This window comes from Sapajus apella, unplaced genomic scaffold, assembly GCF_009761245.1.
Source record: "Sapajus apella isolate SASKATOON/1434 unplaced genomic scaffold, GSC_monkey_1.0 scaffold1, whole genome shotgun sequence".
Lineage (NCBI taxonomy): Eukaryota > Metazoa > Chordata > Mammalia > Primates > Cebidae > Sapajus > Sapajus apella.
The window spans coordinates 25539707-25566760 of record NW_022436941.1 but is presented as its reverse complement, the minus strand read 5'-3'; the positions used below and the strand labels follow the sequence as shown (position 1 = coordinate 25566760).

Here is a 27054-nt window from a genome sequence, read left to right as displayed (position 1 = left end):
CTCCAAACCCCACAAAGAGAGAGGAACTGTCCTAAGTTCTTGGGAGAGACTGCTTTCCAACCTCAGAGATTTCAAAGGGACACGGGACCTCTCCACCTTTAGAAGTCAGCCGGGAATGGTCATGGGTTTGCTGCAGGCCCACTGCTGAAGCTTGGTGAAGAGAAAGGCAGAGAGAGGAGAGAAATCCAGTAAATGAAGCCAGAAAGTTAGTTTTTGGTTTTTCATTATAGTGAGCATACTGTGATGAACCCATTGCTATTCTGAGAGGGTTGGTTTTGTTTTTGTTTACCTGACTTGATTATAAGGAGTTTTAAGGATTCACTAATGGTTCCGTCCTACTTCCCCATTTCCTGTTCATGGGACATCCAACTGTCTGCTTCATGGTCACCTGGAGTGTTCTTAACATGCAAATCCCTGGGTCCTACCTCGAAATTATTCTCAAAATTTCAGGATTTGTCTGCTATTGAGGGAAAACGTAGCCAACTAACACAATTCTGGCTTACTGTGAAGAATGAGCACCAGAGAACAAAATTCAGCTATGAATCATCTTATTTTCCATCCTATCAAGAGTAGTCCATTTATTTTGTTCAACCAAAGGCCTTCTTTTTCCTCCTTGCCCCGCAGCCTCTCATCATTCCCAAATCGATGCCCCTGTTAGGCACTGCCCTAGACCTGAGCAGTCGGGGTGCTGCTGCACCTCCTGCTCTTTAGAGGCCCTGTTTCTGGCCCCCCTCTGGCAGCCTGCCTCTTTGCTCAGGGCCAGCCCTTTCTCGGGGTCCACGCTTCAGAGGGAGGAGTGGGCCACAAAATACAGCCTAGCTGGTGACCCTTCGGGTCGTCAAGGGGCTGCTCTTGGGGCGACAAAGAGCTTGAATATACTGGTCAGCGTGTGCTGAAGGCCCCTCGAGGTGCGGGCTGGAGCCTGGGCTTGGAAGAAAAGTGGAACGCGGGTTCTCCATTTGCACTTCCGGCCCAGGGTTGTAAATGGTAGGGGAGGTAACGACACAGCTCCACTTTCAAATGTTAATGAATATTCTGTTTCTGATGAATGCATTCAGTGCCTGTAGAACAACAGAATTCAGGGAGGCATAGGACTCATTTGGTACTTTTTAGGCTGAGAGTGCATTAAACCAGATCCCCAGCCCCGGGGCCGTAGGGACTGTCCAGCATGAAGCTAAAACTACTCCATATGCCATATCGGCTGTGTTGGAGTTAGTGAGGTGTGGGACTGCAGTTTCAGGTGCTCACATCAGGGCTACAGAATCATCCCTCTCCTTTCTGATAACCGCGCGCAGGGAATCGAGTTCTCCTCTGTGCCATCACCTCTTCTCGAAGCTCCAAGCTTTTCCGCCTTCTCTCCGCCTTCGAGTCCCAGAGGACGGTGCCCTGTGCAGCCTCCGTATTTCCCGACACGTCCCGCCTGCAAATCACTTAGGCGCTTCTCCCGGCAGTTTCTCGGATGCAGCGCGGAGCCCGGCCTCCCGCACCGGCTCAGGCTCGGCGCCACCCCGCCCGCTGAGGGCGTGGTCGTGGGCGCCACCGACGGCGCCAGCCTGCCTTCCTAAAGGCTCTGGGACAGGTGCGGGGCTGAAATTCCGCTCCTCCAGAATCTTCCCCTCCCCGCCAAAAAAAGGCTGCTTTAAAAATTCCCGACCTGGACTGTCAGCAGCTAAGGATGTGGAAGGGGGCCTGAAAAGGCCAGGGCAAGGCGAAGGAAGGTGCTGCCCGTGTTTACCCGCCACACGCTCTGAGTGCTCGCTGACCCCATCCCACACTCTGAGTCTATTCACTTGCTAGGCGGACCCTTCCTCCACGCTCCGCGACCAGGAAGGCGAGGTCGCCCACTCCAAGTCACCACGCTTGGGTATCCCCGGTTGCGCGGGGAAGCGGCCCCTTGGCCAACGCCCCGCCCTCCTCTCCATCTCCGGACGCTGGGCTCTCGCCCTTTGGCGTTCAGGAGCCCCTACTGCTGCCCAGCTGGCCACAAAAGCGCCCGAAAGTCACCGCTTGGCTTATTTCAGAGATGCCACGCAATAAAGAAAACGCGGCTACTTTGCATTCCGCAGCGCAAATGCCCGGACTGCGAGCGCGGACCCTGGATTCCAGCCTCCCGCCCTTTCCAGGCGCTGGAATGGACGCGGACGCCCACATCGGCTAGCCAGGTAGTGGCGGAGTGGGGGGCCCAGGCCAAGGCGCTGCGCGCCCCATCACTTACCTTGCCTTTAGCTAGCAATTCCATGATGTAGCCAAATTCACTCATCTCCCCCGACTCCGACATGTTTACGCCCCTTCACAAACTCTGGAGGACCGACACCGGTGCATCGAATTTGTGCCTTCTTTTCGCTTTTTCTTTTTCAGTCTGAGTTTTGCCGAGCTCCCCGCCAGTAAGCTGTTAACCAGGAAAAGTGAGGAAGCGCGGGAGAAAGCAAGAAGCGGGCTTGGGTGGAACGCAGGCCATCGAGGGCTCCCGGGCAGCCTCGCTCGGCTTGCTAGGGTCTGGGTGCAGCGGTCGGGGTTGCGCGATCTAACGGAACAAACGAGGGCGGCGGCGGCGGCGGCCGTGAAACCCTCACCAGGCGGAGCCGGGCGCGCGGAGGCCCCGCCTCCTCGGGGGTCGCGGCCGCGGTCGGACCGCAGTGGAGACAAACAAACGCGCACACAAAGCGGGTCGGCGCTCGGAGCTGCGCGGTCCCAGCCCAACATTCCCCAGCCTTTATCGGATGCGGGGAGGTTAGCTGTCCCGGGCTCTCGGCAGGAAGATCTGGGAAAAAGCCCCATCGCACTGCATGGAGGTGCGAGGGCAGAGAGAAATGAATGCAGAGGAGGCGCAACAAAGGGGCTGGCTGCCAGCGCCGGAAAATAAATAAATAAATACATAAGCGAAGGCCAGGAAATGGCAACGGCGCATCTCAAGTCAGCCTTCCTGAAACCCAATAGGTAACAAAGACCAAGCCCCGCGCTTCTGAGCTGAGAACAAATACAGGGATTGTATTTTAAACACTCTAAGTGTGTAAGGTCGATTGTATCTCCATATCCTTTTGATACTCAGCTTCCCTTTAACAACAACAACAACAAAAAAGATGAAGAAGAAGAAGAAAGAAAAGAAATTGCCAGCAGGTTCCTGAATACTCTCACCCTTAGTTACCAGAAGTCCATTTTTCTAATGATTTGTTTCGTTGGTTGAGTTAAAGCGTTTAGTGCATGCTTCTCACATTTCTATACTTCTTTTTATAACAGCAGTTTCCCTAGGAAGCTGCAGCTGAAATGGCCTCAGACCATACCTGACAATCTTTGCTTCTCTTGAAAGGAAAACTTGGCTGAACAAAGTCCCAGACGATCACTCTGCTCTAGGCAGTCTTTGCGATTAAGGGCTTTTTTTTAAAAAAAAAAAAAAAAAAAAGCCGCCAACAATAATTAGATTAGACAAGAATAAGATTTACAGCAAGAGTGAAACCACTTTCCTTAAGCAAGTTGGCAGAGTTTGCATCGGGCTCAGCACCAGTGGGCAGGGTGGGGTGTGGAAATGACCTATTTTATAGGCACGTAAGAGTTATGCAGGCCTAATGAGGCATGGGGGTTTTCTTGTTTGCCTCTTCCTTTTCTCATTTTCTAATTTCTCCTCTCTGGGCCATAAATCCGAAAGCATGCACATTTCTTTCTTTTTTCAACACACCTCTCCATAAAGCTCCAATAGTATTGCTCTGTAAGTGTTGTTCTGCCAAAACTTTGCTTCTTCAGTGTGTTACTTTCCTTTATGAGCTGGTGCTGAAAACCTCTTACAACAAGTAGCAAAAGTTAACATGCTGATGTTCACAGTTAGGGCTTTGTAGGAGGTAAGACACAATCATAATGCTTCTTGGATGTAGAGCTAGAAGCTTCTTGTCCCTCTTAAGTTCTGTACAACTTATTCTCTTTGCATTCATAGGAAAGCTAGTAGAATTCAACTAAGGTCTGTAGTATCCGTAAATGAGTTCTTGCCTATTATTAGCAACACTTGATGAATTACCAAAAAGAGATATTGCTCTAAAAGTGAATATTTTTCACATCCAGAATGGATTCTGGTACCTGATTAAAAACCGCAGTGTTAGAGCTGAACAGCTAATCTTATGTCTGCATTACAAGCAGGAGGGGAAAAGGTAGAGACAAAAGGGCACACAGGGCATTTGTTTCCCCTTAAAACGTTTTCCTCAACCGCATCCAGTGACCTCCACTTACACCTTTGTGAGAGATGGGTAATATGCACTCCCAGCTCCAAGGAAGGCTGGGGAGGTGATTATTTTGTTCTGGGAACACTGCCACTCTAAACAAAATCAAGGATTTGTTAGTAAGGAAAAAGAGGAGATAGATATCAGGTAGAAAGTGGTTAGTTTCTGCTAACCTTGAGTAAGTCTATTCAACTTTCAGAGTTTCAGTTTTCTCTTCTGTAAAATGACTGGTTTTGACTAAATGGTCTCTAACCCCTTCCTGTTCTAAACCCTAAGATCTCTGATCTGAGGATCTCTTTGCCATCTGGCAGCATTAGCTGTCATTCTCCTTCCCGAAAAAAGTTGCTGTTAACAAAAGGGCTGTCCACCTGCTTACTTGCTACTAGAATATATTCCAGGCAAAATACCCTTATCAGTTGCCTAGATTCCTACCCAAGACCAAAAAAGTAGTGGGGGCAAGAGTTTTAGAATCAGCTCCTGCAGTGTCAGAAGATCACCGGTGAGCGTGCCCATGTCAGTATTCAGAAGTTAGAACATAAGTTGGGTCCTGAGCATTAATTCCAATGCTTGCTGGTATTTACCACTCTTTATCATCATTGTGTGAGGAGCACTTTGGAGCATTAAAGACCTTTCAAAGAAGGTAGGCATACAAAATGAAGACCACATTGAAATTTCTTCTGAAATTCTATGCGTGCTCTTCAAAGACAGAGGGCCAGACTGTCAATAGGTACCAAATAAAGTTGCTTTATTTCCCTTTCTTCTTAAAAACAATTGAAATCATATAAATTTAAAACTTCACTCTCTAAAGGAACCAAAATTAAGAAAAATATTAATTCATATTTCTCTAAAAATAAAGAATGAAATTAACATGACAAATGCTGCCTCACATGGGACTTCCCTACCTAAGAGGAAGATATTTAATAGAGGGATTATGTGATGTGTGAATTTTTCACACTGAGAAGACCAGCAATATTAAAGGGTCCCTCGCTGTGGAAAATCTGCTAATTGCCAACTTTCATCAAATAAGAAAATTCTTCAACTGTTCTGTTGCCATGCCAACTACTGAAATAAGTGTAACTTATAGAGATTCACAACATCCTATTTTCTCCTTCTGATGGGAACCAACATAATAGCTTTAACAAATAACATCAACAAAATACACAATCCAACTTTTCTTTTTAATGGTGGACACATAAATTGTATTTTTGAAGGTTTTGAATTTAAAATCTATGATTAATTTTCAGCTTTTTAAGAGTTAGACTGAAATAAGGAACCTAAAAGATCTTACTTTTAATAAACTCTCACATTTTCTTAAAGTTTTTATTTCAAAAATATAAACCTAAAATTTGACTGATACCTGTACTCAAAAAGGTCATCTTTTAAAAATATTATTTTTATTGAGGTACAGTTTATTTACCATAAAATTCACTAATTGTCAGTGTACTGCTTAGTGATTTGTATTAAATTATGGATTTGTGCAACAGTCTCATAATCTGGTTTTACAACACTGGAATATCCATGTATTGAGATTTGATTTCATTTTTCCCAGCAGTACTCTATCACTTTTAGTGTTTAGATATTGCACTTACTGTATTACATATTGCAAAGTACTCTTTTTAATATTATTGTGACTAAAAGTGATTTCTTAATGTCATTTTTAGATTGTTAATTGTTGTTATATAGAAATACAAGTGATTTTTGCATAAGGTTATGTTTTGCAATGGGGTGAAATTCATTTATGAATTCCAGATTTTATTTTCAGATTCCTTATAATAGCATCTGTAATTAAAGACAATTTTATTTCTTCCTTTCCAATCTGGATGCCTTTATTTTTCTTAACTTATTGCTCTGGTTAGAACCTCCAATAGAACCTCCACTGAATGCATGCAGCATGTGCGGCCATTCTTGCTTCATTCCCAATCTTGGGGAAAAAGCATTTATTCTTTCATCATTAAGTACTGATTGGTTTGGCTACATTCCATGACTTTTGATATATTTTTAATTATGTTAGAAATATTTTTTAAATTTTCTATGATTTTTTCTTTGACTCATGGATTATTTGCAAATGTGTTGTTTAATTTCCAAATTAAATTCCCAAATATTTTAGATTTCCCATTTTTTTTGTGTTGATTTCTAATCCAATTCTGTTTTGAGCAAAGATCGTCCTTTGAATAATTTTAATGTTTTTAAATATACTCAGGTTTTTTTAATGGTCTAACATGGGAGTCAGCAACATTTTCTTAAGGGGTAAGATATTAATTGAACATTTTAGACTTGAAGCTATATAATTTCTGTCACTACTTGTCTTAGTCTATGTTGCTACAAAAGATTACCTGGGAATGGATAATTTATAAGGAAAAAAGGGTTTCTTTGGCTCATGGTTCTGCAGACTTTACACGAAGCATAGTGCCAGCATACACTTCCAGTAAGGCTTCAAGAAGCTTCCACTAATTGCAGAAGGTGAAGGGGAGCTGACATGTCACATGGAAAGAGGAAGTAAGAGAGAAAGGAGGAGGGTGTCATGTTCATTTTAACAATAAGTACTCATGGGAACTAATAGAACAAGAACTTCACTCATTACTGTGAGGACAGTACCAAGATATTCATGAAGGATCCACCTCCATTACCAAAATAGCTTCCACTAGGTCCCACCTCCAACACTGAGTATCAAATTTCAACAGGAAATTTGGAGAGGACACATATCCAAACTATATCACTACTCAACTCTGCTATTGCAGGATGAAAGGGACTATTGACAATAGGTAACTAAATCAATGTGGACATGTTTCAATAAACATTTATTTATGAAAATAGGCAGCTAAATAAGCACAGGAAAAGATGTTCAATATTATAAGTCATTAGGAAAATGTAAATCAAAACAATAAGATACCACCTCATACTCACTAGAATGGCTAGAATCAAAAACAGAGAATAACAAGTATTAATGACAATGTGGAGAAATTGGAACCCTCTTAGAATTCTTAGAACTTAGAATTACCACATGACTCAGCAATTCCACTTCTATTTGTATGCCCAAACAACTTGAAAACAGGGATTCAAACAGATACTTGTACACTGAGGTTCATTGCTACATTTTTCACAATAACCAAAAGGTGACAACAACTGAAATGTCTGTCAATAGGTGAATGGGTAAACAAAATGTATATACATATAATGGAATATTTTTCAGCCCTAAGATGTAATGAAGTTTTAACACATGTTACAATATGGATGAACATTGAAAACATTATGCTAAGTGAAATAAGCCAGCAATAAAAGGATATTATATAATTTCACTTAGATGAAATATCTGGAATAGACACTCAGAGACACAAAGTAGAGGGGCTGGAGAGAGTCTGGAATGGGATGTTATTGTTTAATGGATTTGCATTGGGAGTTTACATTGTTTAATGGACTTACGTTGGAAGTGATGAAAACGTCAGGTATAGATAGTGGTAACAGGTTGCACAACATTATGAATATAATTAATGCCACTCAATTGAACACTTAAAAATGGTTTAAAGAAACTAGGCAGCTGGCCCTTGGGCTGCAATTTACTAACCCATGGCCTAGAATACCACCTATTTTGAATAATATTCCATGTGTGCTTAAAACTAATGTGTGTCTGCTGTTGTTGAGTGAAGTAGTCTACAAAGGTCAGGTAAAGTTGATTATTTCTCCTTTTTTTTTTTTCTTTGAGACAGGGTCTTGTTGCTCTGTCGCCCAGGCTGCCTGAGGTGGTGTAATAATGGCACACTGCAACCTCCATTTCCTGGGCTCAAGCCATCCTCTCACCTCAGCTTCCTGAGTAGCTGGGACTACAGGTGCATACCACCACACCCAGCTAGTTTTTCTATTATTTGTAGACATAGGAGTCTCACTATCTTGAACTGCTGGGCTCAAGCAGTTCTCTAGCCTTGGCCTCCCAAAGTGCTGGGATCACAGGCATGAGCCTCCATGCCCAGTCTTCACAGTGTGTTTTCTCCAGAAGTTTATTACACACAGTCTTTGGCCCAAAGAGAGCAACAAAATTCCTTCGGATTGTTTGTTTCACAACAGTGGATCACTTCTTAGAGTTGCTCAAATGGTAGAATTAGAATAGTGTGCACATATCGTAAATCCATCCGCATTCTCAGGGGATGATATTTCTCTAGCAAGTTGGACTTTGCCCAGGAGAAAGCCCAGGGTAGCCAGCCCAGGCTATCACAGGAGCCAGTGGTCTCCTAAGACATGCTTTTGAGCACATGGCCTTCATGGCCTTCTGTGCCTGAAACTCAACTAGATCAATGGAATCCCAATGTGCCAATAGTATTCGTTCATTAAATAGTCCATTAAATGTAAGTGACCACCAACTGTGTGCCTGGAAGTATCTGGCAATGGAGATTCCACAGTAAACAAAATAAACAAGACTTTTAAAATATAAATGTCCTTTTAATACCATAGTGTGTTTTGAAAGCTTTTATTTTGTATTGGGCTTTCTGATGCTAAGGCAATATGATCTTGGTAGGTAGGGCAGGACCTTTATTTCCCTGTAGGGTACACAGTGAAATGATACACCATTTCTTTCCTAGGAAATGAGATATGTGGAGATCATCAGTTTGTTTGTCATTAGATATGGTAGAACTATATTGGATAACCAGTGTTCTCTTAACTAAGGTCTTCACTAGCTATTCACCCACTCCCTCCCACTACTTCTCCTTCCACCAATCCCCACATTTTCACATTAAGTCAAAAATTCTTCAGGTGATGACAACTTCTATAGGTACAAGGAAGCTAGGGTTAAGAGCGAAATCTGCCTCTGATCAATACAGCTGCGGCATCATCATAAATAATTTAACCACTTACACTGTTTTTAGTTTCTTTGATCTGCTTCTCTCATCATGTCTGGTTGTGTTACTGCCACAAAAGTTTGCTCTTTGAGACGATGAAAACCTTCTAGTTTTCAGAAAACCTCAGTCATTCTGGGGCAAAGGTCAACTTTGTATTACTGCTCCTGCCTCATGTCTCATAGCTAAGCATTCGTGTTTTTTTGTTTTTGGTTTTGGTTTTTTTTTTATCATTCTGAAGGATACTGGGTATGTTGCTGATTTGAAATTTTTCAAACCGGAGATAAATGGAGTTTATTATTAGGCTGACCTTAAGAACTATCATCCTGTAGTTCTTTATTTATTTTAGAAGATGGCTTGTTTTGTGGGTGTAGAGAGAGGTAAGCGAGAGAGAGGAAGAGGAATAATTTATGGGATCTCAGATTCAGTTCTTGTATTACTTTTAGGGGGCAGTCAGTGAGGAGATAGGATATATATATATATATGTACATATATATTATATATTTATTTATTTATTTTTGAGATGGAGTCTTGCCCTGTCATCAGGCTGGTGTGCAGTGGCACCATCATGGCTCACTGCAAACTCCACCTCCCGGGTTCAAGCGAGTCTCCTGCTTTAGCCTCCCAAGTAGCTGGGTCTGCTGGTGTGCACCACCATACCTAGCTAATTTTTGTATTTTTTTTTTTTTTTTTTTTTTTTTTTGAGGGGGGTTCGCTCTTGTTACCCAGGCTGGAGTGCAATGGCGCGATTTTGCCTTCCCGCAACTTCTGCCTCCCAGGTTCAGGCAATTCTCCTGCCCCAACCTCCTGAGTCGCTGGGATTACACACGCGCCACCATGCCCAGCTAATTTTTTTGTATTTTTAGTAGAGACGGGGTTTCACCATGTTGACCAGGATGGTCTCGATCTCTTGACCTCGTGATCCACCCGCCTCGGCCTCCCACAGTGCTGGGATTACAGGCTTGAGCCACCGTGCCCGGCCAATTTTTGTATTTTTTAATTGAGATGGGGTTTCACCAGATTGGCTAGGATGGTCTTGATCTCTAGACCTCATGATCCACCCACCTTGGCCTCCCAAAGTGCTGGAACTACAGGTGTGAGCCACCATGCCTGGCAGAGATAGGGTATATTAGGAGGTAGTAATTAGTATAGGATTTGCTGCTGTCTGATGATCAAACATGGAGTTCATTGGCTCTAGCAAAATAATAAATCATGTCTATTTTTCTATTTTGCCACTAACACATATTTTAAAAATCTTCTTGCTGTGCCAGTGTTCCTCAACAAAAGGTACAGCTCATATCTGTATTAAATTGAAATTTAAAATGTTAATAACACCAATATAAGCTAGTGACTTATTGATTAAACTGAGTATTTGGTACAGCTTGAGCACTGTTATTGTAGCTCTACTCAAAAGAGGGAAATGTCTGGGAAGAAATTTACTAAGTAGAAAAAAAGTGCTAAGAAAGGATTCTATACATGTCACACCATAAAAATAACATTGACTTTGAGGAGCAGAAAGGACAAGCTCTTGGCAGAAAGGCAGACATCTTTTCATCTGTCCCTAGACTACACTCTGATCAGCCAATGCAAGGTGGGTAGCTATGATGTCTGTTTTTAAATCACTTTTTTTCTGAGTAAAATCAAGGGCACAAAGGGGAAAGTGTGTTGAGAATTGTATTTATTAACTGACTTTCTGCTTAAAATAAAATAACTACCATATTCTCCTTCTAGAGAACTCTCTTTTTCCAAGTCTTGCTGTTCTTCATGCTTCCCTTCTCACGGACTCTGCTTTACTTTATTAACTTACTTTCTGAATCCATATTTGAAATGGAGGCTTCTGTGTCTTTTGTAATTTGAAGTGAACATGCTCTGTTTTAAGGACTCAAACCACTTCTGTGGCTCCTTTCTCAGTGCACACAACATTTAAGCACATCTCTGACTGGTGTTCTACAGCTCCTAGGTGTTCTGAAGTTCCTCCGACAGCACTGTTGGCTGTGCACTCTGGCAAACAAAGATGAAGAGCTCAACAGTTTGAATGGCTTGTCTAGTGTCAGAAGGTTATCAGAATTCATAACAGACTGAATATAACCCACAACAGCCCAGCCACAGCCTGAAACTCTGATTCTGAATTTATACCTCCTCATTTACTGTGACATGCATGGTTTTTAATTCTATCAGGGGAAACACTTTTATTATATTTTCCATTGCAAAATAATCTTCTACTGTGATTTCCTTCTCAACACATTTCTGGAATGCAGTAGCAATATTTAGAAATATTCCCTTAGAGAAACAATATGAATACATTAATATAAGTAATAAGCATATTTTCTGCAAATATATCTATTTTAGCATTATACCAGCTTGCTAGGGGAGAACTTTGTGTTTCACAAGGCATTTGTTTACTCTTAAAAAGGAAAATTGTTGATATTTTCCTTCCAATATGCTTATCTTTAAAGATTTATAACATAAAATATGCTCTGTGTGATATGTACTTATTCAAACTATTTGTATTTCATGTAATTCCAAAAGGAATTTTACCTTTCTTTTTCAGGTTTCTATTAAGACAAATTTGGTTTACCCTTATGAAAAGAAACACTTTCGGTGGCTCACGCCTGTAATCCCAGCACTTTGGGAGGCCGAGGCAGGTGGATCATGAGGTCAAGAGATCGAGACCATCCTGGTCAACATGGTGAAACCCTGTCTCTACTAAAAATACAAAAAATTAGCTGGGCATGATGGCGCGTGCCTGTAATCCCAGGTACTCAGGAGGCTGAGGCAGGAGAATTGCCTAAACCCAGGAGGCGGAGGTTGCAGTGAGCCAAGACCGCGCCATTGCACTCCAGCCTGGGTCACAAGAGCGAAACTCCGTCTCAAAAAAAAAAAAAGAAAGAAAGAAAAGAAACACTTTAACTGTAAAAGTACTCATTGAGTAAGAGTAACAAGCATTAAATAATTTGTTGCAGATTATCTCTTTTTTTTGTTAACAATGAAACAAAAATGACTATCAAATGTAAAGTATTAATATCTAACACATATTAAGTCCAAAAAGTGTTCACTCAATGAATAGGTGAACAAATCAATATGTATACTTACTTTACAACAGGAGAAACTAAGGTCAAAAGAAAGGTGTCAGCCACAATCTAGTATACTATAATCCAACTAAAAACTATCTAACCATCTAATTCAAAGCTTCTTTTCCCTTGTTTTATTTAGAAGACAAATGAAAGCTTTAATACTGAACATTTTGAAAGAGAAACCTGAGAATAATGGTTTGTGGGGAGAAAAGCTTCAGATTAAAATTTCAGAATAAAAATAAGGAGAAAAGTAATTTTACCCAAACACCACTTTGCCTTTTTTTTTTACTCTTAAGTGGAAGAGTTTCAAATAACCATTTAAATACTATAAAGTTAAAGAATTTTCTCAATTATAAATAAATTGTGCTTAAGGGAAACCTGGAAACTTTAGTGAGGTTCTAATTTTTGAAATTATGTGTGCCGCCTTACTTGTATTTTCTTTTTTTTTTTTTAAGTTTATATAAGGAATCGTTTAATTTTTAATTCATTTGGAACATATTTTGGGGTAGGGTATAATATAAAAGTTCTACATTTCTACTACATTTCAAGCAGTTGATAAATCAGCAATATTTCTTAAATTATTTATTTTTCCTTTTATGTGAAATGCTAACCTTATACATTTATAAAAAAACACACACACACATACACACATACATATTTGTCCAGGTACATGTATATATACATATGCACATGTACAGTTGATACTTGAATAACACATGAGTTAGGGGTGCAAGCCCCTGGCACAGTCAGAACCCCACATATAACTGTTGACTTCCTCAAAACTTTACTATTCATAGCCTATTGTTGACCAAAAGTCTTATTGATAAAATAAACAATTGGTTACATATATTTTCTATGTTATATGTATTATACACTATATTCTTACAATAAAGTTGCTAGAGAAAAGAAAATATTAAGAAAATCATAAAAAAGAGAACACATGTCTACCTTGTATTTTCTAAATGATTCCTCCAAGTGGGAAATAAATACTGTGATACAATTATGTCTTCAACTGCCAACCAACACCACAGTTATAGTCTAAGAAACTGTATTATATGGTACATAGGTTCAATATTCACTTTTCCTCCTCCTTTGTAACAGAACTTTGAGAAATGTGCCAAACTTAAAAAAAAGGAAAACCCATTTTACAGCTTTCTTTGCAGAAAGTGTTGATCAATGAGACATCAATGGGAGTTTTTATGCTGAGCTTCTGGGCGAGCCCTTTTACCCTCTCTTTCCTTTCCTTCTAACTGAAACACAGTTCTGATGCCTGGCATCCAACCACCACCTTGAAGTACTGCGGAGAACCTGAGGATAGAATTCATGCACTAAAATGGCTGGAGAGGAAAGAGGGATGAGCCTCAATCTAAAGATGGTGGAGCTGCCATTCCAACTGTTGACCACCTATGTTCTATCTTCATTTACTCCAGAGACAATTAAAGTATAACTTAAATGATTGATTAAACCATGTTATTTGAGTTTTCTCTTACATACAACTAAACCTAGTCACAATTAAGATAGCCATGTTATAGCTACGGGACTTTTAGCAACTCATTTTTCTGTCCCTCAGTTTACTCAATTGTAAAAATAGACACAATAGTGTTGACTCAGAGAGCTGTTATAAGGATTAATTAATATATGTAAAGAGCTTAGAATTGTAGCTAATCCAGACTGAAGGCTCAGTGAGTCTGCTATCATTGTTATTCACTTGCACCACCTATAGTACCCACAGAATAAATGAGAAAAGGAGTATGAAGAGGAGACATCACATTTGTTTCCTGCCATCTTCTTCAGAGACAAGAGACCTGGGTAAAGAGTGTAACAGAACACATAACACATCATATTTCTCAATTAAAACCACTTTACAGATTACAAGTCATTCTATAAAGATACCCGAGTTGTTCTAATCCTTACTAGAGCTCTGAGATACAGGTCAACATTGAAGCTTGCTTGAGTTGACAGGTAATTTGCTGGCTGGCTCAAGAGCTGGAGTCCCAAGTTCACTGTTCCAATAAAGGCCAAGTTGGCTTGGTTCTAGTTCATGACCCTAGACAGTACAGTATACTTAGCTTTGGTTAATTGTCCTCTGAACAGAATTCTAAATTTAAATCGTGTGGGAGAAGACTTGAGGAGGTCTAAGCCTTGCTCCTGAGAAACTCCAGACCCTCTCCTGCTGTGATTGGCCCTACCTGCCAGCAGGCATGTGGGGGTTGTAACTAAGCCCTTTTGTTAGTTTTTTAAAGGAAAATTTCCTGAATTTTTTCAAGAAATCTAATTCCCCCCCCCCCCCCGCCAGCTAATTGTTTAAAAGCCTTCTGAGCCTTTGGGTCTTACCTTTAGGATGAATCCCCAGTGAGCTCTGCTCACCTCTTGATGTAATAATGGTAACAGCTAATATTTTTTAAGCACGCAGTATTCGGGAGGTACCTCATAAGTGCTTACTCATATCATCCTACTTAATCCTCACAAAACTATACAAGGTGCTACTGTACTTAACTTTTAGAGATAATCACCCTGAGGCACAAACAGTGGAGTGACCTGCCCAAAGTCACTAGGAGAGGTGGTGGCAGAGCCAGGTGAGAGCCCATGGTCCTAGCCACCACTCACTACCCTTGTCTCATATTTAAAAACTCCACTATCTGCCTTCAGTTTTCAAGCCTCAACCACTCAGAGGGCCTGGGTGTGTTTCTTTGCTTGGGTGCCTTTGATTGTGGTCATATGTGAATTACTTGTTATTCCACATGCCAGTCTTTCATTACTCACAAAAGATAATAAACTCCCTTAGGTGATGTCTTCCACTGCATCAGCTACCCAGGTTGTTCTGTCTTCCATGCCAGAGGCTTGTTGCTTTTGGTGTGTCCTTCCTTCATCTCAGCTCACTATCGAAAGCTGGGGAGAGCCTATGGCTCGTGACTCCAAGGCCAGCTCTCCAGGGCTTTTACTTCTGTAACCTTCCTCCCCTAAACCCATAACCGTAATCTAATATAAGAAAAACTTCAAACAAATCCCAGTTGAGAGGCATCCTACAAAATACCTGACAAGTACTCCTTAAAACTGTCACAGTCATCAAGAACAAGGAAAGTCTGAGAAAGTGCAACCACCAAGAAGAGACATGAGAATTATTGGTAACGTAGTATTTCTGTTCCTGGATGGGATCCTGGAACAGAAAAAGGACACCAGGTAAAACCTAAGGAAACCTGAATATAGTTAATAATAACGTATCAGTATTGACTCATTAATTGTGGCAAATATACCATGCTAATGTAAGTTGTCAATGAAAGGGGAAACTGGTACAGAGTATTTGGGAACTCTCTGTACTATATTTGCAATTTTTCTTTAAATCTAAAACTTTTCTAAATTAAAAAGTTATTTTTAAAAAAAGTCGAGGCCAGCTAGTAAAGTCCTGTCCTATTTGTGAGGTTATACTGGGCTGGCTAATATTCTGTCTTCTTTATAGAAACCTTGAACCAAACATCTCCTTGTCTCCTCTGAAGAGTTTAGGGCACCTTATAGACAGGGATATAAGTTTTTATTGTTTCTACTGATCCAGGTGGCAACTTTTATGATTGCTGTGTTATACAGTAATGAAATCTGGCATAAGGAATGGCTTATTAAAGGTCACCAGAATGGCAGCATAGCTGGGTGTGGAGCCTTGGGTGGTACCTGCCCCAGTGCCATTCCAGGCTGGGCAGGAAAACTGGCTCAGATGAATTCAATTCCATTCAATTCAACAAATGTTAACTAGCACCTACTATGTATTGTAAGCACTGGGAAGCTATTAAAGTTGGTGCAAAAGTAATTGCAGTGCAATTAGGCGCCAACCTAATAAAACTGGAAAAGATTCTGTTTTGTGCTCAAGGACAGTGTGGTGTAATTGGGGAGAGACAGATACATCAATAGACAATTTCATTTCAAGAAGTTAAGTATCATGCCAGATGTGTGAAAGGTGTTGAGGGAGCTTGGGAGGAAAGATACCTCACCAGGCAGGAGGTGGACATTTGGCCCTAGGAAAAAAGTCTCAGCCTGAAGTGCAGGTGAATCCTGGTTAGGGGAAAATGTGTTCTTGTTCTGTAGGGGCTCTGCTATGTCTTATTTCGTAAGCCTTGAGGGCTCTTCTGAAGGGTTTACTCAATAGCAGTAGTAGGACTACATTAAAGCCAGTTTTTCTGGCAGAGCATTAATCTTACTTTCAGTGGCTCAAGTTCTGTGAGAACATGAAAGCACTTTGATATATATGAGTAGCAAAATCATGGTTCAAATAACTTGGCTTACTCTTGTGTCTCTGTGGTATGAATGGGGAAGGGAGATTTGTAAAGGATTTTGTGGACTGTAAAATATGCTGGCATTCCTCGGAGGGCCGTAACGGCCCTGCATTTTCTGTTTATGCCTTTAGGAGTGATTAGCTAATCAGGACAATGGAAATCAATGCTATTTTCTTATACCCTTTGACAGTAAGGCATAGGCATTTTTTTCCTTAGGCTGTGAACCAGATCTGGGAGACACTTACTGGGCCCCTTTCCATTTTGAGCCACATTCTCGTTAGACCTCTAGGTCCCAGTTTGAGGTACTGTACAAAGCCCATTTTGCAAACATGAGAGACTTTTCTTTCTTTTTAGTAGTAAGTCACTGCATTAGAGAAACAATTTCCTGATACGGAGGTTCCAAATCAATAGTCTGTGTAGTCTAAATGTTTTTCCACATATTTTGAAATTACTTGCTCTCTTTCCATACTATTCTCTGAGGGATGAAAAGCAGCCAGGGGTTGGGTCCTCTTCTGCTTGCTGTCAGCATCACCTCCCCTTCCCTCATCCTAGAAGGTCCTTCCATCAAAGGCAAATGCCCACAACATATCCTGAGACAGTTAACATACTTCCCTTCAAATCCACTTTCCTAAGCTATGAAGAATAAAGAAACTATTTGCTTGGCTTTACTCAGTACCCTGTGTCTCACAGACTGCAATTCTTTGGTAAATTACATCAGTAATTGTTTAGCCATCAGGGAAAACTGGTCATTTATAACATATTCCTTTTCTGAGTCTCCCTTAACACAATAGAAAGGCCTTAGTGTTCAGATGAGGATTTAAAAAGTGGTGGCTGGAGGTAAGTTTACAATGCTTGGGGAAGAAAAAGGATTTACCATGACTGAGAAGGCTGAGGCAGTAGGAGCACTTGAGCACAGGAGTTCGAGGTTTGATCTGGAGGAGATCGAGGTGAGCTATCATCATGCCACTGCACTTCAGCTTGGGACAACAGAGCGAGACCCTGTACCCTGTCTCAAAAAAAAAAAAAAAAAAAAAAAAAGCAAGAACATGATTTTTGTTTTGTTTTGTTTTAGACAGAGTTTCGCTCTTGTTGCCCAGGCTGGAGTGCAGTGGCGCAATCTTGGCTCGCCGCAATCTCCGCCTCCTGGTGTCAAGTGATTCTCCTGCCTCAGCCTCCAGAGCAGCTGGGATTACAGGTATGCGCCACCACACCCGGCTAATTTTGTATTTTTAGAAGAGATGGGGTTTCTTCATGTTGACCAGGCTGGTCTCTAACTCTCAACCTCAGGTGATCTGCCTACCTCGGCCTCCAAAAATGCTGGGATTACAGGTGTAAGCCCCTGCACCTGGCCAAGAACATGATTTTTAAAGTGGACATAGAACAGCTAGGAATTAGAACTTCTTAGTATCTTTAAAAAAACAAAAGACAGTAACTGACCAATATCTACATTTCTGGCGGGTAAAAAGGACTGAATAGCTGGGCACGGTGGCTCACGCCTGTAATTCCAGCACTTTGGGAGGCTGAGGTGGGTGGATCGCGAGATCAAGGGTTCAAGACTAGCCTGGCCAACATGGTGAAACCCTGTCTCTACTTAAAAATACAAAAATTAGCTGAGTGTGGTGGCATGCACCTGTAATCCCAGCTACTCAGAAGGCTGAGGCAGGAGAACTGCTTGAACCTGCGAGGTGGAGGTTGAGCCGAGAGTGCGCCATTACACTCCAACCTGGGTAACAGGGTGAGACTATGTCTCAAAAAAAAAAAAAAAAAAAGCACTTAGACAGTGTTCATATCAAAAAATGTTTTCTTTCATAACTGATTTTGAAATGATTTAGTTTCTCATTGCTATCACGTTATTATATAAGCTGACAGTTAAAATACATTAAATTTGGAAAAGATGGACCATGATTTTATATCTGGTCTGAGGAATAAGAAATGGATTTATGTGCTCTCCTGCATGTTGTGAAACTAGCCACAAATCAGAGGAATACACACAGAATTATTTTAAAATAACTCATAAATATTATACACATTACAGTTTTTAAGAGGAAGCAATTTTCCAGCGGAAATGGCCAACAAGATTACCTGATTTCTCCAATAAGCATGAATTGTATACCTATCATGTACTGGGTTTACCTCCTAGAAATTAAAAAATGAGTAAATCAAAGATGCTGACACCAAGAGCTCACAGACTGCTTGGGAAAATAGAGAATAAACATAAAATTATGGTACAATGTGATAAGTACTGTAATAAAGACACATCGAACTAGGGAGCAAGAGGAAGGAAGGAAGACTTTATAATGGGCTGGTCACTCCCTCTGTCTAGATCTGCTGGGGCAGGCGAGGTTTAACTTTTACATTGAGAGTCGAAGGATAAGTAAGAGTCCAAAAGGGCAGGTAAAGAGAATTAATTCTAGGCTAAGAACCACCTATGTGAAGGCACAAGGGTAGAGAGTGCAGTGCCTTTAGGTGTTAGATACTTTACTATCATTAGGTTGGAGAGAGGCAGTGACCAAAGATGTGGCTGGAAGTGTAGGTAGGACTTAGATCTCCAAGGGCCTTTTAAAGCATGTCATGGAGGTAGACTTTACCCTGCAGACCAACACTTCTTAAATTTTAATGCTTATATGACTCATTTGGGGATCTTGTTAAAACATAGATACTAGCTGGGCATGGTGGCTTGCACCTGTAGTCCCAGCTACTCAGGAGGCTGAGGCAGGAGGAGTCACTGAACCCAGGAGTTTGAAGCTCTATTACACTATGATCATGCCTATGAACAGTCACTGCTCTCCAGCCTGGGGAGCACAGATACAGCTCAGGTGGGGCCTGAGTTGTCAGCTTTTCTAAAATACCCCAGATGATGTGCTGATACAATAAAGTTGGTCTGCAGACCATGTGTTAAGTAGCAACAATTTACAAATTACAAAATTCCATTACTTGGAATGAATTCTATATACTAAGACATACCTTCAGCCCTTGAGAGGAACCGGGACATGATTCAACTAGAGCTTTCAGGATGGCGAATTTTGCCTATAAGTTGCCCCCTAGGTTTGCTTCTGGTGTTCTACAAATGCAATAATTTTTTTCTACATGTTCTAGGATGTGAAGACAGTGGGGAAGCAATGTAGCACAAATAATCCAGTCAGTGCTATGAGAACCACAATTTGGGCCGGGCACGGTGGCTCACACCTATAATCCCAGCATTTTGGGAGGCCGAGATGGGTGGATCATGAGGTCAAGAGATCGAGACCATCCTGGTCAACATGGTGAAACCCTGTCTCTATTAAAAATACAAAAATTAGCTGGGCATGGTGGCGCACACCTGTAATCCCAGCTACTCAGGAGGCTGAGGCAGGAGAATTGCTTGAACCCAGGAGACGGAGGTTGCGGTGAGCCAAGATCGCACCATTGCACTCCAGCCTGGGTAACAAGTGCAAAACTCCGTCTCAAAAAAAAAAAAAAAAAAAAAAAGAACCACAATTTGGCTTTTTTGGTGGGGAGAGGATTGCAACAGTCCCAGTTATCCAAAGCAGCTGTTATTCATCGTCAGCATGGCCCAGAGCCTTTTCCCCTCAGTAGTAATCATTTGGAGATTGAAATCTTGGCTCCAGTTCACCTCTGCAGTGGTGCTTTCTGCAGCAGCCCAACTCTGTCGAGGCTCAAAGTCCAAACATGCTGTCATGCAGTGGCAACAAAGGAGGGGTAGAATTAAAAGATAAAACTCTTGTTCCATGCCCTTTCAGTTATTGTTTAATTATTTTTATGAGTTTATAAGACATTTTGCCAAGTCACTCCTTAGCTCTTTTTCAAAATACAACAATTATTAACTTGGTCACTTTTCCTAATAACCTATAGTAGGTATTTGGAATAGGAAAATGTCAGACTGTATCAAATGAAAGAAATTTGAATTTCTGTGCAGTTGGTCTTTAGGTTAACATTGTATATAACTATGTATGTATGAACATATTCACACATGAGATTGTACCTGCAGGTCAATTTCTAGAAAAGAAACTGCTCACAGGTGTTGCCTCTGGAGAGGAGAAGTGGGGAATGGGAGAAGGGTCAGCTGTGGGAAGAGATCTTTTGGACAGTAGTATTTCTTTGATTTTGTTTTAATTTTTTTTCTAATATGATGGCTTAAAAAATACAAAATAAACAACTGTCTCAATGACTGAAAAGTATGATAACACTTGTAGGTTTGGGTAATATAATCCCTTTCCTCTGGGTCATCTAGTATTGACTCTTCTTATACTTTTTGTGTGTTTAAGGAGAAAAGATTAATGTGTTTAGGTCTCCTAAAGTTTAAGCCCAGGTTGGTAAATTACGTAAAGCTTTTTAGTAAGGAAATCAATTTTTGAGATAAAAAAAAAAATTCCCTGTAAGAATTTTTTTCAATTGTTTCCTCAGATGATGATTTTCGCCATCTCTTCAGACAACAGTAAAACATAAAATGAGACGCAGCATTACAAAATGAAAAGAATTGGAGGGAAAGACATTTGTTTTTAATGAAGTCAGGCATCCTAATTGATGCCCCTCTCTCCACCTTCTCTCTCTCTCAACTTTAATATCATAGAATGCTGAAGAAAGCACATTCCAGATATATGCTGCATAGACTAGTAACATTTAATGGATAACTTCCATTATGCTATTATAAATTTATAAGCATAGAAGCATTATTGTCTTCCATAAATACTATGAGTATTAAACATTCAACAGTCATAACCCAGTTTGCGATCTCCTATGACTTACATAAAATGTTATCTTGATAAATTTCAGTTAAATTAAATGGTATACGAGAAGCAGGGTTAGGTTGCAGCTCCGACTCAGACAGAGCAGCATGCAGAGGCTCTCATTGTGAATTTTAGCTCCAGAATGACTGCAAGAACAAACTAGAAATCCAGAGAAGACCCACAGACTCTCTGAAGGAAGTGGACTGCTTCTGCAGGACCCAGGAGACACCCAAATACTATGCTGGTATCCATGGCTGAGAGACCCATAAACAGTTCACATCACAGGAATCCGTGCAGACAACCCCAAGTACCAGCCTGGAGCTGGGTAGACATGCTGCATGGCTAGACCCAGGAGAGAGAGAACAATCACTGCTGCTCAGTTCACAGGAAGCCACATCAATAGGAGAAGGGGGAGAGTACTACATCAAGGGAACACCCCATGGGACAAAAGAATCTGAACAACATCCTTCAGCCCTAGACTTTCCCTCTGACACAGCCTACCCAAATAAGAAGGAAACAGAAAATCAACTCTGGTAATGTGAAAAAGCAAGGCTCTTTAATAACCCCCCAAAATCACACTAGCTCACTAGTAATGGGTCCAAACCAAAAAGAAACCCCTGATTTACCTGAAAAAGAATTCAGGAGGTGAGTTATTAAGCTAATCAGGGAGTCATCAGAGAAAGGCAAAGCTCAAAGCAAGGAAATCCAAAAAATGATACAAAAGGTGAAGGAAGGAATGTTCAAGGAAATAGCATAAATAAAAACTTTAGGAAACCTTGGACACACAAAAATGCAAAATGCTCTAAAAAGTCTCAGCAATAGAATTGAACAAGCAGAAGAAAGAAATTCAGAGCTCAACTATACACTGGGGTCAGTTGTGGGGAAAGAGGGGAGGGACGGTAGGGGGTTGGGAGTTGGGGAGATATAGCAAGGGGAGAGATGCCAGATGTAGGTGATGGGGAGGAAGGCAGCAAATCACATTGCTACATGAGTACCTATGCAACAATCTTGCATGTTCTTCACATGTACCCCCAAACCTAAAATGCAATAAAATAAATAAATAAATAAAAATAAACATCTTCAAAAAAAAAAAAAAAAGAAATTCAGAGCTCAAAGACAAGATCTTCAAATTAACCCAATCCAACAAAGACAAAGAAGAAAGAATAAGAAAATATGAACAACGCCTCCAGGAAGTCTGGGATTACGTTAAACAACCAAACCTAAAAATAATTGGTGTTCCTGAGAAAGAAGAGAAATCTAAAAGTTTGGAAAACATATTTCGGGGGATAATTGAGGGAAACTTTCCCAGCCTTGCTAGAAACCTAGACGTCCAAATACCAGAAGCACAAAAAAGACCTGGGAAATTCATTGCAAAAGATCATCGCCTATGCACATTGTCATCAAGTTATCTAAAGTTAAAACAAAGGAAAGAATCTTAAGAGCTGTGAGACAAAAGCACCATGTAACCTATAAAGGAAAATCTACCAGATTAATAGCAGATTTCTAAGCAGAAACCCTACAAGCTAGAAGAAATTGGGCCCTATCTTCAGCCTTTTCAAATAAAACAACTATCAGCCAAGAATTTTGTATCCAGTGAAACTAAACATCATATATGAAGGAAAGATACAGTCTTTTTCAGACAAACAAATGCTGAGAGAATTCACCACTACCAAGCCACCACCAAAAGCACTGCTAAAAGGAGCTCTAAATCTTGAAACAAACCCTGGAAACACATCAAAACAGACCTCTTTAAAGCATAAGTCACATAGGAACTATAAAACAAAAATACAAGTTAAAAAGCAAAAACAAATAACAAAACAACAAAGATACACAGGCAACAAAGAGCACAATGAATTCAATGGTACCTCACATCTCAAAACTAACATTAAATGTAAATGGCCTAAATGCTCCACTTACAGAACCACAAAATGGATAAGAACTCACCAACCAACTATCTGCTGCCTTCAGGAGACTCACCTAACACATAATGACTCATGTTACCTGAAAGGGGAGGAAAAAGGCATTACATGCAAATGGACACCAAAAGTGAGCAGGGGTAGCTACTCTTAGACAAAACAAACTTTAACGCAATAGCAGTTAAAAGAGACAAAGAGGGACATTATATAATGGTAAAAGGCCTTGTCCAACAGGAGAATATCCCAATCCTCAACATATATGCACCTAACACCGGAGCTCCCAAATTTATAAAACAATTACTAATAGACCTAAGTAATGAGATAGACAGCAAGACAATAATAGTGAGGGACTTCAGTACTCCACTGACAGCACTAGATAGGTCATGAAGACAGAAAGTCAACAAAGAAACAATAGCTTTAAACTATACCTTGGAACAAATGTACTTAACAGATACATACAAAACATTTCATCCAACAACCACAGAATACTCATTCAATTCAATAGCACATGCAACTTTCTCCAAGATAGATTATAAAATAGGGCATAAAACAGGCCTCAATAAATGTAAAAAAAAAATTGAAATTATATCAAGCACTCTCTCAGACCACAGAAGAATAAAACTGGAAATCGAATCCAAAAGGAACCTTCAAAATTGTGCAAATACATGGAAATTAACCTACTCCTGAATGAGCATTGAATTCAAAAACAAAATCAATATGGAAATAATAAATTGTTTGAACTCAACAACATTAATGACACAACCTATCAAAACCTCTGGGATACAGCAAAGGCAGTGCTAAGAGGAAAGTTCATAGCCCTTAATGCCTACATTAAAAAGACCGAAGGAGCACAAATTGACATTCTAAGGTCGGACCCAAAGGAACTAGAGAAACAAGAACAAACCAAATCCAAACACAGCAGATGAAAGAAAATAACCAAGATCAGAGCAGAATGAAATAAAATTTAAACAAAAAAATAAAAAAGATAAATGAAACTAAAAGCTGGTTCTTTGAAAAGGTAAATAAAATTGATAGACCATTAGCAATATTAACCAAGAAAAGAAGAGAGAAAAATTCAAATAACCTCATTAAGATATGAATTGGGAGATATTACAACTGACACCACAGAAATACAAAAGATTGTTCAAGGCTACTATGAACACCTTTACACACATAACCTAGAAAACCTAGAAGAGATGGATAAATTCCTGGAAAAATACAGCCCTCCTAGGGGGTGGAGGAAGAATTAGATCCCCTGAACAGATGAATAACAAGCAGTGCAATTGAAATGGTAATTTAAAAATTACCAACAAAAAAAGTCCAGGACCAGACAAATTCACAGCAGAATTCTGCCAGACATTCAAAGAAGAAATGGTGCCAATCACTTTGATATCATTTTATAGAGAAAGAGGGAACCCTCTCTAATTCATTCTATGAAGCCAGCATTAAGCTAATACCAAAACCAGGAAAAAACATAACCAGAAACTACAGACCAATATCCCTGATGAACATAGAAACTAAAATCCTTAACAAAATACTAGCTAACTGAATCTAACAACATATCAAAAAGATAATCCACCATGATCAGGTGGGTTTCATATCAGGGATGCAGGGATGGTTTCACATATGCAAGTCAATAAATGTGATACACCACATAAACAGACTTAAAAACAAAAATCACATGATCACCTCAATAGATACAGAAAAGGCATTTGACAAAATCCATTACCATTTATGATTAAAACTCTCAGCAAAATCAGCATATAAGGAACATACCTCAATATAATAAAAGCCATACCTCAATATAATAAAATAATATGACAAACCCACAGCCAACATAAAACTGAATTCTACATTGAAAGCATTTCCTCTGAGAACTGGAACAAGACAATAATGCCAACTCTCACCACTCCTCTTCAGTGTAGTACAAGAAGTCCTAGCCAAGCAATCAGACAAGAGAAATAAATAAAGGACATCTAAATTGGTAAACAGGAAGTCAAACTGTCACTGTTTGCTGATGATATGATTGTTTACCTCAAAAACTCTAAAGATTCCTCCAGAAAGCTCCTAGAACTGGTAAAAGAATTCAGCAAAGTTCCCAGATACAACATTCATGTACACAAATCAGTAGCTCTTCTATACACCAACAGCAACCAAACTGAGAATCAAATCAAGAACTCAACCCCTTTTGCAATAGTTGCAACACACACACACACACACACACACACACACACACACACACCCATGTAGAAATATACCTAACCAAGGAGTCAAACAACCTCTACAAAGAAAACTACAAAACACTACTGAAAGAAATCACAGATAGGGCCAGATGCGGTGGCATCTGTAATCCAAACACTTTGGGAGGCCGAGGCAGGTGGATCATGAAGTCAGGAGATTGAGACCATCCTGGCTAACATGGTGAAACCCCAACTCTGCTAAAAATACAAAAGATTAGCCGTGCGTGGTGGCAGTTGCCTGTAATCCCAGCTACTTGGGAGGCTGAGGCAGGAGAATTGCTTGAACTTGGGAGGCAGAGGTTACAGTGAGCAGAGATCGCACCACTGAACTCCAGCCTGGATGACAGAGCAAGACTTCGTCTCAAAAGAAAAAAATAAAGAAGAAAAGACAAAGAAGTCACAGATGACACAAACAAATGGAAACACATCCCATGCTCATAGATGGGTAGAATCAGTATTGTGAAAATGACCATACTGCCAAAAACAATCTACAAATTCAAAGCAATCCCCATCAAAATATCACCATCATTCTTTACAGAATTAGAAAAAACAATTCTAAAATTCATTTAAAACCAAAAAAGGTCTCACAATGCCAAAGCAAGACTAAGCAAAAAGAACAAATCTGGAGGCATCACACTACCTGACTTCAAACCACACTCCAACACCTTTGTCACTAAAACAGCTTAGTACTGGTATAAAAATAGGCACATAGACAAATGGAACAGAATAGAGAACCCAGAAATAAACCCAAATACTTACAGCCAACTGGTCTTCAACAAAGCAAACAATAACAAAGTGGGGAGAGGATATCCTTTTCAACAAATGGTGCTGGGAGAATTGGCTAGCCACAGCAGGAGAATGAAACTGGATCCTCATCTCTTACCTTATAAAAAAAAAGCAATTCAAGATGGATTAAGTAAGGACTTAAATCAAAGACCTGAAACTATAAAAATTCTAGAAAATAACTTTGGAAAAACCCTTCTAGACATTGGCTTAGGCAAGGATTTCATGACCAAGAACCCAAAAGCAAATCCAATAAAAACAAAGATAAATAGTTTGGACTTAATTAAACTAAAGAACTTTTCCATGGCAAAAGGGACAGTAAGCAGAGTAAACAGACAACCCACAGAGTGGGAGAAAATCTTCACAATCTATCTCTGACAAAGGACCAATATCCAGAATTTACAATGAACTCAAACAAATCAACCAGAAAAAACAAAATTCCATCAAAAAGTGGACTAAGGATATGAATAGACAATCCCAAAAGAAGATATACAAATGGTCAACAAACATATTAAAAATGCTCAACATCACTAATAATCAGGAAAATGAAAATCAGAACCACAATATATACTATATTATAGTATATAAGTAGAAAAATGAGTTTGAGGAAGCACTGCCTTTAAGTCTTTTTAAACAAAATTGTACTATCTACTTGGATGAGAGGAAACAGATTACACAACAGTAAAGACTCAATCCAAATTATTTCAGTTTTCATTTCTACGTAGGCATGTATTAACATAACTTTAGAGTCTAAATGAACTAATAGAGCTCACTGTAATTTTTTTCTTTTAAAAAAATTCCAGATTATTGGGATACAGGTGATTATATATAATCAATGAGTAGATAAATACACTACGGTGTGCATATATATATAGATAGATAGATATATGATGGAATATATTCAACCAGAAAAAGGAACAAATTAATGAGATTTACAGCAACCTGGATGAGACTGGAGACTATTATTCACAGTGAAGTAACTCAGGAATGGAAAACCAAACATCCTATGTTCTCACTGATA

General features: G+C 40.0%; 1 protein-coding gene and 2 long non-coding RNA genes across 5 annotated transcripts in view; 1 reads left to right on the top strand and 2 right to left on the bottom strand.

Annotated features, from left to right (window-relative positions):
- Positions 1 to 3359, bottom strand: part of TRIM36 (tripartite motif containing 36) — a 56564-nt gene extending 53205 nt beyond the window's left edge. The window contains exon 1 of one of the 3 annotated variants that reach the window (XM_032274333.1): positions 2216 to 3359. In XM_032274333.1, coding sequence (XP_032130224.1) covers positions 2216 to 2278 — 63 coding nt within the window. In that variant the 5' untranslated portion in view covers positions 2279 to 3359. The remainder of the gene's footprint in view (positions 1 to 2215) is intronic. The other 2 variants (XM_032274321.1, XM_032274325.1) reach the window with 2 other exon arrangements.
- A 7522-nt stretch (positions 3360 to 10881) lies between these two features.
- Positions 10882 to 17372, bottom strand: LOC116548847. The gene is made up of 2 exons (XR_004267570.1): positions 13999 to 17372; positions 10882 to 11032 (listed from the first exon to the last, which is right to left on the bottom strand). It is a non-coding gene; the product is annotated as an uncharacterized LOC116548847 (long non-coding RNA).
- LOC116548858 lies at positions 11387 to 17881 on the top strand. Its single transcript, XR_004267576.1, has 3 exons — positions 11387 to 11451; positions 17465 to 17470; positions 17844 to 17881. It is a non-coding gene; the product is annotated as an uncharacterized LOC116548858 (long non-coding RNA).
- Positions 17882 to 27054: the final 9173 nt, after the last annotated feature.